The sequence below is a fragment of the Eleutherodactylus coqui genome, chromosome 4 (assembly GCF_035609145.1).
Source record: "Eleutherodactylus coqui strain aEleCoq1 chromosome 4, aEleCoq1.hap1, whole genome shotgun sequence".
In the NCBI taxonomy this organism is placed as follows: domain Eukaryota; kingdom Metazoa; phylum Chordata; class Amphibia; order Anura; family Eleutherodactylidae; genus Eleutherodactylus; species Eleutherodactylus coqui.
This window is the reverse complement of record NC_089840.1, coordinates 58,328,803-58,344,194: the sequence shown is the minus strand read 5'-3', so window position 1 is coordinate 58,344,194 and position 15,392 is coordinate 58,328,803. Positions and strand designations below refer to the sequence as shown.

General features: G+C 43.3%; 1 protein-coding gene across 2 annotated transcripts in view; it reads right to left on the bottom strand.

Moving 5' to 3' along the window:
* Positions 1–577: 577 nt before the first annotated feature.
* Positions 578–15,392, bottom strand: part of ZSWIM7 (zinc finger SWIM-type containing 7) — a 97,946-nt gene continuing 83,131 nt past the window's right edge. The window contains exons 6-7 of one of the 2 annotated variants that reach the window (XR_010792542.1): positions 11,284–11,445; positions 578–1,363 (exon numbers count right to left, since the gene is read on the bottom strand). Coding sequence is in view for 1 of the 2 variants with exons in the window: in XM_066599528.1 (XP_066455625.1) it covers positions 1,256–1,363 (108 nt within the window). In the remaining variant the exon portion in view is untranslated. The remainder of the gene's footprint in view (positions 1,364–11,283; positions 11,446–15,392) is intronic. The other variant, XM_066599528.1, reaches the window with a different exon arrangement.

The window sequence follows — 15,392 nt, the reverse complement described above, 5'->3', positions numbered from 1 at the left end:
TATAAAAAGTAGAGAAAAACGCCTCAAATTCTTCATCGTAGCCATGAGACAGACAATTCCAAGACTATGGAGGTCATCTTCTCTTCCCACAAGGATTTAATGGCTGGAAGTCCTTGATCAAATAGCTCAGAAGGAAGAGCTTATAGCCTCAGACAAAGGGAAAGCTGAAAATCTTTTGAGATATGGTCAGCATCGATTCTATTCCGAAATTCCCCAGAGTTGATTAATCGGCCCCCGAACAGGTGCTGTGCTAAGTTAAGCTCAAACTGCTTCAGGTTATTCTTGAACAAAATGGATAAGGTGCTCTGAGCCACTGCTAATAAATTGCCCCCTCTTTCCCTTTCTTACCTTTTCTCCCCTCTCACTATTTTTCCTCAAGTTTTTTTGACATCTCAATAGTTTATTATCTGCCCATGGTTTTCTGTCGAACCTAGGTCTTTGACAGCCGCCGTCGGGACGGCTATCCCTATTTAAGACCCTGTCCACGGGAGTCCACATTTAAAGGGATGGCGAATGATGTCGAAATATGCTATTGTTTTGATAAATGTTGCGAACATACAGGAAAATCAAGTCCATATAATGTTATAATTTTGTTTATTGATAACTAATAAAATATATTTGAACAATAAACCTTATTTTTCATCATGACTAAACATCTATTTTTAAGACGTTTCGCAACCCATGTCTACCTAAAACCCAACGTGGGTAGAACTTCATCAAATTCACTGTGAAAATAGTTTCTATTGAACAGATAGGGAAAAAAAACAATTTTCATGGAATAATGTTAACCCCTTCCAATCCACTGTCTGGCGTCTAAAGACATTATGGTTTAAGGCTGTACAGCTCCGATGTTGGAAGACGTCCGTCGGGGTTCTCTTACTGTTTATCGCCAGCCTTTCTGCTGTCGAAGCCTATCCATTTGTCACCTGATGCAGTACTGGCTATAGCCAGCATATAGCGCCGTTCTATAACAGCAGAAAAAGAGTAAGCTCCCTTGGAAAACCAGGATACAAATTGGATTGGAAAGGGTTAAGATTGTTACAAATTGGATTCTGTTTCGCAACAGTTGATTACAAATAAATACCTTCAAAAACGCCTTGCGTGATTGAAAACAACTAGTAAGAATTTACAATTCTGAGGCTACGTCACTCAGCAAAGCATCTTCCATAAAATAATTAGTCTTTTTGATTTCTAGTCCTTGGGAATTCCTTATCCCACAGCAGTCCCACTCCTCGCTGGAGGTCATCATGTGGAGTTAGTCGTCTTTGGCCAGTAGAATTTCGCTCATGTGGTTATCAGATACAGAAAGGTCTTGGCAGCGCCCTATGGCTTGGCTTATGTAGACCGCAAGAATATGCTTGCACTGAAATGGAGAAGAAGAACAAGGTTGTAATCATGACACAAATATCAGATTCTATACTGTAATGAAAGTCAATTTGAGATTTCGTAGTAGTGGCGGCTCTCAAACTCTGGGCTCATCTGGATACTGGAAAGCATTGCAAATAATACAATAGTACTTATATATTTTTTGGTTTGTTTTATTATTATGGTGGTGATACCAATCACTGACAGACACAGCAATCTGAATTCACCATAACCAAGCAGCTCCGCCATGCCAGGGGGCACCCAACGATCATGTTATTTCCTGATCCAATAGACAGCGACTTTGGAAAGAGTCTATTTTACTAAACTGGTAAACATGCAAAAGTGGAAAAAGACAAAAGTGCCAGGGAAAGAACAATGAAGAAATTACCTGGCACGGTGTTCAAAACTACTCACCATAAGAGAATTCTCCGACTATGAATGTATTTCCGTCTCCGTGTTCTCACATAGCCTAAATACCTGATGACTAATTTAGCTGCCCTGGGAAATGAATTACCAGGTAAGCCACTTGTAACTCCAATACTCTGCATACCTTGGGCACACCTGTCTTTCTTTCCTTGCTGCCAAATTTTCATTGGGTGGGTTATGGTGCTAATGTATAAACTAAATGTTAAAGAGACTTGGTCACACGCAATTCGTTTATCTAACGCTGGCCAGACCAGGATTGTGGCGTTTACTCTTTATGTAGAAGTGCTGCTGCATTGAATACATTCAATGTGGCTTGTGCTCTGCTGAAGCTTCCTCTAAAGCACTAAAGAGGAGAAGGGCTCCCGGCTAGGACTCTTGCATCTATGAAACCCACTGTTTTTTGCAAAAATGTAACTTTGATGCATCTTGAAAAATATGGAAAAACATAGCAAGTCCATAGGTGAACAATGATGCATAAATGGAAAAATGATGCTTGGGTGTTCACCACTATGACAAACCCTTAGCTGTCAGCACAGTCACCTTATACCTGTAGGTTGGTGGATTCACATAGTCTTCAGGTGCTGTACAGAATAAGACTGTGTATTACGGGTAGGAGAAGCAGATAGATAGAAGTGCTATCAGTGTATTTTAACCCCTTAACGACGGCCCCATCGGGAAACTACGTCCTCAGAAAGTGGGCCTTAATCCTAGAGGACGTAGTTTTATGCATCCTCTTTGGATTGATGCCCACTGGCCTGAGGACGTGACAGCTCCATGCTAATACATATCATACAAAGTGCACCATATATATAGGAAATGTGAACACCATTAACCAATGACATACAAACATGCACAGGAGTGTCTCATCACTGATTACCTCTCTCCACACGTCTCAGTTTGCCCTGTCGCTGCTGGAGTACATCCTCCGCAACAATTATTTTTTTGTTTGGGGGGGTGTACTACAGACAGCGACAGGGCACTGCTATGGGCTCTAATGTGGCGCCAACATATGCCAACATTTTTGTGCGCCAATTTGAGGAGAAGTATATCTATACCTCCCTATATGCGGCGTCGTTGGTGTACTGGGGTCGGTACATCGACGACGTGTTTGCTTTATGGAAGGGTTCGCTCCAAACATTACAGGAATTCCATACCTTTTTAAACGCTATTTACCCAGAACTTCAGTTCACTATGTCTTACTCTATTGTGGAAATCCAATTTCTTGACGTTTTGATTAAAAGACAAGGAATGGGATTGGTAACGGATCTTTACACAAAAAAGACAGATCGGAACAGTTTATTGCTCTATAGTAGCAACCATCCGGTCGCCATGAAGGACTCACTACCATGGAGTCAACTTTTACGAGTGCGAAGAATATCACACGATCAAACCATTGATTTAAGATTGGATGAGATGTGTAGGAGGTTCCTAGATAGGGGATACCCTGCACCAATCATCACAAAAGCTGCCATACGAGCTAGGGCAATACCACAACAAGATCTTTTGACACCTAAATTAAAGAAACAGACAATGGACAGGATTCCGTTTGTCAGTACCTTTAATAGTCTTAGTGGAACCGTTGGTAACATTATCAAAAAACATTGGCCACTGCTGACATTAGATGGGGCTGTAATACCTGAATTTAAAAATAAGCCTATAAATGCATATAGAAGAGGTAGAAACATAGGTGACCAACTGGTCCACTCACACTTTGCTTCACACAAATCAGCCGTCCAGAGTTTCTTTAAACCCCCTAGGAAGGGGAACTTCCCATGCCTTGCCTGTAGTTGTTGTAACAATTTGGTGAGGGGTGACGAATTTCGGCATCCTCTCAGGGGCAATAGGTACAAGATACAGGGGAGATATACTTGTGCTTCACCATACGTGATCTACCTCATCACCTGCCCATGTGGCCTTGGGTATGTGGGTGAAACCACTATGGAGGTGAGATCACGTATGGTGAAGCACAAGAGTACAATTCGGACGGAAAATCTACAATTACCTGTATCGCGACATTTTTTGGAGGCTAAACACAACATCAGCCAGTTCAAATTTAGGGTCATTGATCATGTCCCCGTACTTCCACGGGGGGGTGATAGAGAATTTTTATTAAAAAAGCGTGAGTTAAAATGGATATACGAGTTGGACACCATGCACCCAAAAGGGCTTAATCAGGAGTACATTTTTCAGCCGTTCCTGTAAATCTTGTTACACACATCAGTATATGAATTGTACATATGTTTTATTAATGAATTTTTTATGGGTATATGTGTAATTGTATTCTTTTTGTTTTGTTTACACAGGTTGTTGGTCTCTCGCTGGTTCCCTCGCCACACGTCTGAGATATGACGGTCCATTACTTCATCATCTTGAAGAAAAAATATAGATGCATGCATAGTGATGTATAGTATCAATAAAATCACAATTTGACTAGGCAGTTAACAGTTGGTGTTCTGTTCTTTTTTATTGGTTTATACAATGGGTTAATATTGGACTATTCATACTCTATGGGTGAGAATGTATATTATTAGATAAGATAGCCTTCGTCAACGTGAATAGACCTGGAAGGGATGACTTTCTAGATGAATATGGGGACATTACTTGATAATACCAGTAGGTTGTTGATATACCCCTTTTTATTAGATATAGAACATCACAGTAATGATAAAAGGTCATCTATATTATATTGGATAGATATATTCTCCCTGTGATAGGTATGATGGAGAAAGAATTTACTTACTCTTTATCCTCATATTTATCCATCTGATATGTGACATTAATAGATATATACATCGGGGTCCTCTCAGTAGATGCTGCAGGTTATGCGGTATGCGGTCAGTGTCAGTTGTGGTAACGCATGATCGGCGATCCTGACACTCTGCATTGCATCACTACGGGTGACCAATGCACTGAGGAGGTATCCGAGTAGATAATATAATATATAGGTGGAATGCGGAAGTAAGGTTGTGGCGCGGTGATGGGACCGAGTATCGGCCTCTGTGATGACAGATGACCGGCGCATGCGCAGACGCACTATCAGTGCGGTTTGCCCATTTCTGACGTGGTCGCTGGGCCCGACGACCGGCGCATGCGCAGACGCACCTTTAGTGCGGTTTGCCCATTTCTGACATGGCCGCTGTGCCCTACTGTGGCTTAGAGCGTGTTCTCGCGATAGTTGTAGCTCGGCACATGCGCAGAGGGTGCGGTTCAACTTAGATGGACGCACCAATGTGTGAGGAGGTCAACTAAAGATGACATCATCAACGATGCGCCGGATAACAGCTGAGACGTGTGGAGAGAGGTAATCAGTGATGAGACACTCCTGTGCATGTTTGTATGTCATTGGTTAATGGTGTTCACATTTCCTATATATATGGTGCACTTTGTATGATATGTATTGGCTTGAGGAAGGTCTATTACGACCGAAACGTTGCCGTAATTTTTGTAATGGGGAAATAAATCTTGTATTTTTCTACATTGCTGAATGCTGCCAGTCACTATTTCCTTATTCCTGACTGCACCCTTGGAGCCTCTCTGGTTTAGGCTTCCTGACTGGCTTTTGCACACTGTTTTGCCTGGCTCTATGTGAGGATATATGCTGTGCTGCTGGGAACCTCTTTTTTCTACTCAGTGACAGCTCCATGCTGTCGGTGCCCGCAGGTAGCCGACAGCATGGAGCTGTCATCCCAGGATGCGGGTAGTCCCCCCCCGGCATTGCGATCGGCGCTATACAATGAATAGCGCCGATCGCAAAAAAGTAAAGAAAACAGTGTTAAAAAGTAGTAATTCAGCTGCCGTGATGGATCGGATCCATCACGGCAGCTGAAAATACTCACACGGCTTGTCGGCGGTGTCCCCCGGAGATCTGGTCCTCCCGGACCCGCCGGCGGCCTTCTGCGCATGCGCGCCTGACGATGACGTCACGCGCAGAAGCCCGGGTGTCCCCGGCAAATTTAAAATCTCCTGGCTCCCGGCTCCTGAAGGTAGCCGGGAACCAGGAGGTGTTACCGGGGACCACTGTGAGCGGTCCCCGGGCCCGCGATCACCGCTATCTATTGCGATAGCGGTGATCGCGAAAAAGTTTAAAAAGTAAAACAAAAGTAAAGTTTCACCTCCCCTCATGGATCGGATCCATGAGGGGAGGTGAAGATACTCACCCCCGGTCCTCTGCGATGTCCCGATGTCCCGGGACCCGAAATCCCCGTCTGCGCATGGGCGCCCGATGATTGACATCGGGCGCGTGCACAGAGGGGCTCGAGCCCCGGGAAATTCAAAATTGCTCTGCTCCTGGCTGCCATGTGTAGCCAAGAGCAGAGGGATGTCACCAGGGACATGATCACTGTCATCCAATGGATGACAGTGATCATGTAAAGTAAAAAAAAAAGTGCAAAAAGTAAAAAAAAATAAATAAAAAAGGGGTAAAAGGTAAAAAAAAAAAAGTGCAAAAAGTAAAAAAAAAGTTTTCAAAAGTTAAAAAAAGCTTGCGTTTCATCTCCCCCCACGGATCATATCCATGAGGGAGGATGAAATGACGTACCTAAGGCCTGCGGATTTATCCGCGGACCTCACCCCAGCTTCTGCGCACGCGCCCGTCACCAATGTGGCAGGCGCATGCGCAAAAGCCGTGGTTTTTTAAAATCTCCCTGCTCCTGGCTACAAAACTTAGCCGAGAGCCTGGAGATCTCACGGAGGGCCGCGGTGAGCGGTTCCTGATCACGTGTTCGCCGTTATCCAAAGAATAATGGCGATCACGTAAAAGTTAAAAAAAGGTGAAGCTTCATCTCCCCTCACTGATGCGATCGGTGAGAGGAGATAAAAATTTTTACCGGAGGTCTCCATATTTACACCCCGACGCAATCTTCTTCCCTGAACTTTCCCGTATTCTGCGCATGCGACCGCTGGCAAAACACCGGACACATGCGCAGGAGTCGGGGAGCCCAGGAAACTTAATATCTCCTTGCTCTCGGCGACCAACGGTCACCGAGAGCCTGGAGCAGTGACGGGTGGCCTCGTTGAGCGGTCCCCAGTCACGTGAAAAAATGGTAGCGATCTACCTTTGGCCGGTCTCACATGACCGGATAGGAATTACGGATTCCGCATGCGTTTGATTAGCGGTAATACGCAGATCAATCGCATTGGATTACACAATTCCGCTCACATTAGCGGGTTGGAATTACGTAATCCACTCGCAGAAAAGAGAACGCAGCAGGTTCTATTTTACTGTGGATATCGGCAACATAGAGCCCATTGTGCTCCATGGTCGTGGATATACCTGCAGCCCATACGCAACTACGTTGTATACAGGCTGCGGGTACCCGCGTCATCGCTAAGCGACGGTGCGGGAAATACAAACAACAACAAAAAAAAGTGTACTACGCATGACCGCCCGTGTAAGTACGCAGTTATGCACAGTACATTACGCGACCGTACGCAGGGTCACAGCCGGGATCCGCTGCGGGCCTCCACAAGCGGATTCCCCATACGGCTGCGTGAGCCCGGCGTTATTCAGACCGCTACCTGTAATACGCAATTTACAAGAAGCCCCGGGAACGCCCGCCTTCATGCAGTTCCAGGAGCACCTTGTTGCGCGCCTTCTGTGTGAGACCGCCGCACCTCATCAAGCTTACGGAGTCTCACAGAGCGCCACTTTTTACACCCCATACCCGCCACTGAGGTCAAGAAATGACTCCCAAAAAGCATGAGAGGAGGGGGGATACCCGGTTTTATTGCCCCATGTGCCCATCCCAACCAGCCTCCATAATTACCCGTCTTTGGAAATACTACACAGTTCACATTATTACTTTTATCTAAGATTTGGGGAACGCCGAAAAGGGCGTGGGGGGGGGGATTTTAGGGAGTCAATTTTTATTCCGTACAAATGAGCAATGGGGCCTGGAATTTATTCAGTTATGCCCTGCAATCCAACTGGTGTTCCCTCCATTACAGGCCTTGCCATGTTTCCTGTAAGTAGATTAGGGTCACAATGGGTATGTTTTTGAACACGGGACAAACGGGGGTATCCATTTTGGGGTGAACGTCTTCATTGCTATGTAAACTGTACAAAAAAAAAAGTTTTTAAATTGACAAAATTGCCAAAAAAATGAAAATTGTAATTTTTTCTTCTGCTTTGCTAAAATTTATTCAAATACTGTGTGGTCAAAATACGCAGTACACCCCTAGATGAATTCGTTAAGGGGTCTAGTTTTTAGAATGGGGATATTTGTGGGGGTCTTTATAGTTTTGGACGCTCAATGACTCTATAAGTGGGCAATGGGGCCTGGAATTTATTCCGTTGTACCCTAAAATCCAACGGGTGCTCCTTCCATTATAGGCCTAGCCATGTGTCCTTTAAGTAGATTAGGGCCACAAGGGGTAAGGTTCTGAACACGGGACAAACAGGGGTATCCATTTTGGGGTGAAAGTCTTCATTCCTATGTGTGCTGTACAAAAAAAACAGTTTTTAAATTGATACAACTGCCAAAAAAATGAAAATTGTATTTTTTTTCCTACTGCTTTGCTTAGATTTATTCAAAAATTGTAGGGTAAAAATACACAGTACACCCCTAGATTAATTCGTTAAGGGTCTAGTTTTCAAAATGGGATCATTTGTGGGGGTTCTCTGTCGTTTTGGCCGCTCAAGGGCTCTACAAGTGTGCAATGGGGTCTAAATCACCTTCATGCTAAATTTCTGTTCTGAAAGCCACCGACTACTCCTTTCATTTTGCGCCCCGTTGTGCATCCAGACAAAAGATTAGGGCCACAATGGGTATGTCTCTGAACACGGGACAAACAGGGGTATCCGCTTTGGGGTGCAAGTCTTCATTCATGTGTGTGCTGTACCAAAAAAGCAGTTTTTAAAACGACAGAATTGCCAAAAAAACGAAAATCACAATTTTTTCCTTTTGCTTTGCTTCAATTCATTCAAAAACTGTGGGCTCAAAATGGGCAGTACACCCCTAGATACATTCATTAAGGGGTCTAGTTTTCAAAATGGGGTCACTTGTGGGGGTTCTCTTTGATTTTGGCCGCTCAAGAGCTCTACAAAAGTGCTATGGGCCTAAAACTCCTTCAAGGAAAGTCTATGTTCTTAAAGCCACCGACTACTCCTTTCGTTTTGGGCCCCATTGTGCATCCAGACATAAGATTAGGGCCACAATGGGTATGTCTCTGAACACGGGAGAAACAGGGGTATCCATTTTGGGATGAAAGGCTTTATTCTTGCGTGTGCTGTACAAAAAAAGCTGTTTTTAAAATGACAGAATTGACAAAAAAATGAAAATCACAATTTTTTCCTTTTGCTTGGCTTGAATTCATTCAAAAACTGTGGGGTCAAAATGGTCAGTACACCCCTAGATAAATTCGTTAAGGGGTCTAGTTTTCAAAATGGGGTCACTTGTGGGGGTTCTCTTTGGTTTTGGCCACTCAAGAGCTCTACAAAAGTGCTATGGGGCCTAAAACGCCTTCAAGCAAAATTTATGTTCTGAAAGACACCGACTACTCCTTTCATTTTGGCTCCCGTTATGCATCCAGACATAAGATTAGGGCCACAATGGGTATGTTTCTGAACACGGGAGAAAGAGGGGTATCCATTTTGGTGTGTAAATCCTCATTTTCATGGGCTCTATAGGAAAAAAATATGTCTTTAAAATGACATATTTGCAAAAATATGAAATTTTATTTTTTGTCCCCTAAATTGAACTAATTCCTGAAAAGAACTGGTGGGGTCAAAATACTCATGACACCCCTCAGTGAATACACTAAGGGGTGTAGTTTTTAAAATTGGGTCATTTGTGGGTGTATCTATTATTCTGACACTTATGAGCCTCTGCAAACTTGGCTTGGTGCAGGAAAACAAAGTGCTCCTCAAAATGCTGAAAAGTAATGTTAAATTTGTACGTCCTCTAAATGGTTAAAAAAAACACAAAAGTTTTTCAAGTGTGCATTCAGAATAAAGTAAACAGATGGAAATACATATCTTATCAAAAATTTGTACAGTATGTTTGGACATATTTGAGATATTACGGTTGAAAATGTGAAAAAATGACAATTTTTTCAAAATTTTTCCAATATTGGTACTTTTAATAAATATACACAAATTATATCGGTCTCTTTTTACAATCTAAATGAAGTATAACATGTGGCGAAAAAACAATGTCAGAATCACTGGGATATGTAAAGCCTTTACGGAGTTATGCCACGTTGAACGACGCATGTCAGATTTCCAAAATTTGGCTCCGTCACTAAGGCGCAAACAGGCTTCGTCACTAAGGGGTTAAACCCATAAGGACCAGGGTGTTTGGGTCCAAAAGAACTTGGCACTTTTTAGAAATTTTACCCATGTGGTGGTTTTATGGCCCAATTTTATTTTCTTCAGCTACCAAAATTATTTTTGCTGCAACATATAAGGCTATTTCTTAAATATCTTTTTTCAATGTTTTCTAGTTTTATTAGGGGTAACTTTTTTAACTAATAGTTGTTTATTTTTAAAATTAGTGGATTTATGCTAAAACAAAACGCAGGAATAGGTTCCACTTCTTGTTTTGATTTTATAATTTGATGTTACAATTTGTATAGTTTTGGATTACAGGAGATTATATATATATAGGCATCCATAGTAGTGTAGTGGCAGCAGTCACTGGCAGAGCTGATTTGGGTCCACTAGGACCCTGCAGCTCAGGCATGGTAAAGGGGCACCTGGTGGTAATGTGATCGCCAGATCGATTAGCAGAAGTGGCACATCCGTCTTCTTTATTCACTACATAGCGCTCATTGAGCACTATGTGGCCTGCAAAAGAATAGGCAGAAGCGGTTTTTAACTAACAGCCGAGACATGCCTCATAAGGCCGCCTGCAGACGGGTGGGTCAGATCCGGCGGCGAGCGCAGAGCCCCGCACAGAAATAGGACATGCCGCGGTTTGTTTGCCGCGCAACATTTCGCGCGCCCAAACCGCGGCCGTCTGCATAGGAGTGCGTATTGTAATGCACTCCTATGCAGGCTTTCAGTGGCGGAAATCCCGTGGATAATCCCGCTGCGGGATTTCCGCCCATGTGCAGGCAGCCTAAAGAATATAAAAAACCTGACACAGTAATTATATTAAGATTCTTGTGACAACCTAGTGGCCATTTTTCACATCAAACTGCACACGATCAATATAGTTAAATGGAAGTATAATGGTATTTCCCTCTATTCATCCTGCAAATGCCTGGGAAGTTGTCTCAAAGATGATCCATCGGCCCATTTACACTGGTGCTAGGAGTGTCTTCATTGGATAGTTGAGCAATAGAGGAACTTTCTATGTAATGAAGAATCATGCTACTCCATCTTGAAATCAGATAGATGTACCTGGGTGTGAAGAATGCCTGGGGAACGCCTTTGGCCTGAGTGTGTTATGCAAACAGTTAAAGGGGTATTCCAGTTGTGAAGCAAATTTTCAAAAATTGCAGATATGTTTATGCCTAGCTGGTTATGGGTACAAATCGTGCCATCATTACCTTCTTATCCTGCTCTCTGTTTCTGATGTTTACCCGCATCACTATCCTCCAAGATGGCCGACACATCCTTGCTGATATGCAGATTGAAACTACATTTTTCACAATTCCCCGCTCTGTACTTCCTTCCTGTATACTTCCCTGCTATTGGTCAGCAATCCAGTCCTGAGAGCAAAATAGAAAAAAAAGCCGTCCCTGGTCATTCCTACTGAGTAAGCCCAACCTATAGTGCTGGAATGCCTACAGGACGTATCCAGAGGCAACCTTGGAATAAACACTTCTGAAGTGCCAGGAAAAGGTGATGGCTTTTAGAGCTACAGAAAAAAAATCCAAAGCAGAACCACATTGCAAACTTTAGTAATATTTCATCAACATTCATTTAACAGCCATTTTGTGTAACTGTAATACCTCTTTAAGTTCATCGTAGGTTCCGTTATGGTCAGGGGATGTTTTACATGGCATGGTCTTGGTCCTTTGGTTGTAGTGACAAGGACCATGATCACGGAGGTGTATCCTGACATTGTAGACAACCATGTGCTGCCAACAAATATATAAATAAGAGGTGGCAGCAGAAATGGTGCTTCAAATTGTTATAAAACTCAAATCTTTACTGTTCCATCATAAAAGTTAAACGAGTTAAGTGGTTTCGGGACCTACAGGACTAGGATAGTGGTACGGTGTTTAGCTGGCAGTCATGTAAAGGTAATATGGTGCATGATCAAGGGGCTAATGCAAACCGAGGAAGATCCAAGGCAAGGAGACAGAGACATTATAAGAGGAATAATCGTTCAGAAAACAGATCATATTCCACTGATGACTCTTCGCGAGGCTGCAGCCTCCAATCCACCCTCTTTTTTAGGACGAGGAAGTGTGGCGAAACGACACCGCCAGCGAAGGGGAGGCATCAGGCACAGGAGGACCTGGAAAAGGAACCATGCAAATATTGACAAGGTCATCGACACAGAGACCACCAATGGGACGGACGATGCATAAATGAACTTGGTAGTAAATATCTCTTCTAAAAATCTGTCAGTGAGTGAAATGCAATTATTGTTCAAAGGTTTATCATTTTGCCCAAAAAACCTTCATATTGATTGGTTTCAGCTTGATCTGGATTTAAAACGCTTTTTCCGTAATTTACGTCTAAAACACACCTTTTCAGGTGGTGCCCAAGCGGGTGTTGTACACTCTACACACCATTATAGATTTTCTCTAGTTGAAGTTGGCTTGCGGAACAAGAGTTTTTACCAACCTGCTTGTTCTAATCACTATATTGAAGCTTACATTGATTCGGTACAGAAGGATATCATGAGGTTGAGACAATGGGATAATGTACGAGTTCATGGTAAAAACAATTTGAACCAACAGGAAGTTGCAGCGTTGAAATCCTTAATGAATGACAAGTCTATCACGGTGAAGGCAGCCGACAGGGGCGGCGCTATCGTCGTGATGGAGACCACAAAATATCAACAGGAGATTATGAGTCAGCTAAGCAACAGGGATTTATGAAGTCTTGAGAGTTGATCCGACCTCAAGACTTCAAATACAGCTACGAGTTCTTCTCAATGAGGCCCTCCTTGATGGCATAATTTATTTTGAAGGGGTGAAATTTATCGACATTCTACATCCGAGGGTTCCAACGTTATACACGTTGCCAAAAATCCACAAAAATCTGATGAACCCTCCTGGCAGGCCAATTGTCTCTGGTCGCAATTCAGTTTTTATGAATGCGGCGAGGTTTTTGTATAAGGTTTTGTCGCCCTTCACTGATACGGCCGCCTCCCATGTACGTGGCACAAGTGACTTTTTGAATAAAATCCAAGACATTGAAGTTGGCCCAAACACTGTGTTGGCATTCTTGGATGTCGCGGCATTATATACGTCGATTGAACACTCAGTCGGCTTGGAGGCTGTGGAATTTTATGTGACAGAAGCTGGGTACTCCAATACATAGTAACATAGTATGTAAGGCCGAATGAAGACATTGTCCATCTAGTCCAGCCTGTCTATCCTACTGTGTTGATCCAGAGGAAGGCAAAAAACCCCAAGGCCAGAAGCCAATTAGCCGTTTTGGGGGAAAAATTCCTTCCCGACTCCCTAATGGCAATCAGACTGTTCCCTGGATCAACCCCTAATAGTTCCTACCTGCCTATATACCAGGATTGACACTTAACCTAATATTTATATCCTGTAATATCCTTCTCCAGAAAGACATCAAGTCCCCTTTTAAACTCCTCTATGGATTTTGCCATCACCACTTCCTCCGGTAGAGAGTTCCACAGTCTAACTGCTCTTACAGTAAAGAACCCCTTTCTGTGTTGGTGATGAAACCTACTTTCCTCTAATCGTAGCGGATGTCCTCTTGTTACCGTCGTGGTCCTGGGTGTAAACAGATCGCGGGAGAGATCCATGTGTTGTCCCCTCATGTACTTATACATGGTTATTTGGTCGCCTCTTAACCTTCTTTTTTCTAGAGTAAATAGTCCCAATTTGGATAGCCTCTCTGGGTATTCCAGTCCCGTCATTCCATGTATTAGTTTAGTCGCTCTTCTTTGAACCCCCTCCAATACCGTAACATCTTTCCTGAGCACCGGTGTCCAGAATTGTACGCAGTATTCCATGTGAGGCCTGACAAGTGCCTTATATAATGGAAGGATAATGTTCTCGTCCTTCGCCCCTATACCTCTTTTGATGCACCCCAAGACTTTATTTGCCTTTGCAGCAGCGGACTGGCACTGGTTACTCCAGTTTAGTCTATTATCCACTAATACCCCCAGATCCTTTTCCATATCACCAATGGTTGTGTTGGCTTTGTCCTGTCGCTGCTCGAGTTCATACTCGCGAAGAACTATTTTGTCTTCGCGGGTGTGTACTACGGGCAGCGGCAGGGCACAGCCATGGGCTCTAATACTGCCCTAACCTATGCCAACATTGTGATGCGCCGCTTTGAGGAACAACACGTCTACACATCCCAGTTTTGGCCCAAAGTAAAGTCTTGGTTACGTTACATCGATTATGTTTTTCTCGTGTGGGATGACTTGTTGGCCTCTCTCGTTGACTTCCAGAGTTATTTAAACGTCATTTGTCCAAAGATTCAATTTACTTTGGTTTCATCCACTGAAAATGTCCAGTTTTTGGACGTATTAGTAAAGAAAAATGTCAACAGACTAATCACTGATCTATTTGTGAAAACCACCGATAGAAACAGCTTATTGCATTATGAGAGTTTTCACCCCACTAGAATGATTGACTCACTACCCTTCAGTCAACTGTTAAGGGTACGTAGGGTCACTGATAACTCCCACGTTGATAGCAGACTGGAAAAAAATGAGTCTGAAATTTAAGACCAGAGGATATCCGCAGTCCTTAATCGATGACGCGGTCGCGAAAGTGAAGGGGATTGCACGCGAGACCCTATTAATTCCAAAAGTAAAAAAAATGTAATAAGAGGGTTCCGTTTGTCTCCACTTATGGTGTGATGAGCAAGAGAATATCAGGCATCATCAACAGACATTGGTCACTGTTATCCAATGGATGTGAGAACATTGATGAATTCAAGGAGAGGCCTGTTATGGCCTACAGGCGTGCACCAAATTTGAAGGACAAATTTGTGAAGTCGTTCTTGGAACCAGAGGCCTCTAGTTCTCAGAAAATATTGGCCCCTCTCAAGCACGGGAACTACCCATGCTATAACTGCTCCTGCTGCGGCAATATGGTACGGGGTTTCTGCCACCCCTACACTGGACGGCGCTTTAAAATTAGACATAGATACTCCTGCACCTCAACCTTTGTGGCATATTTGTTAACTTGCCCATATGGCCTTGGCTACGTGGGCAAGACCACACTGGAAATTAGAACTCGCATTGTAAACCATAAAAGTACCATCAGGAATAAGTTGACCAATCTCCTGGTACCCAAACATTTCACAGAGAAAAACCATGCAATAAGTCAACTAAGCTTTCAAGTGATTGACCATGTTCCTTCCTTAACAAGGGGTGGTGACCGTCAGGGTTTACTCAAAAAGAAAGAACCGAGATGGATCTATGAACTTGATACCTTATCCCCTAAAGGACTTAATGTAGATTACCACTACATGCCGTTTATCTAGGATT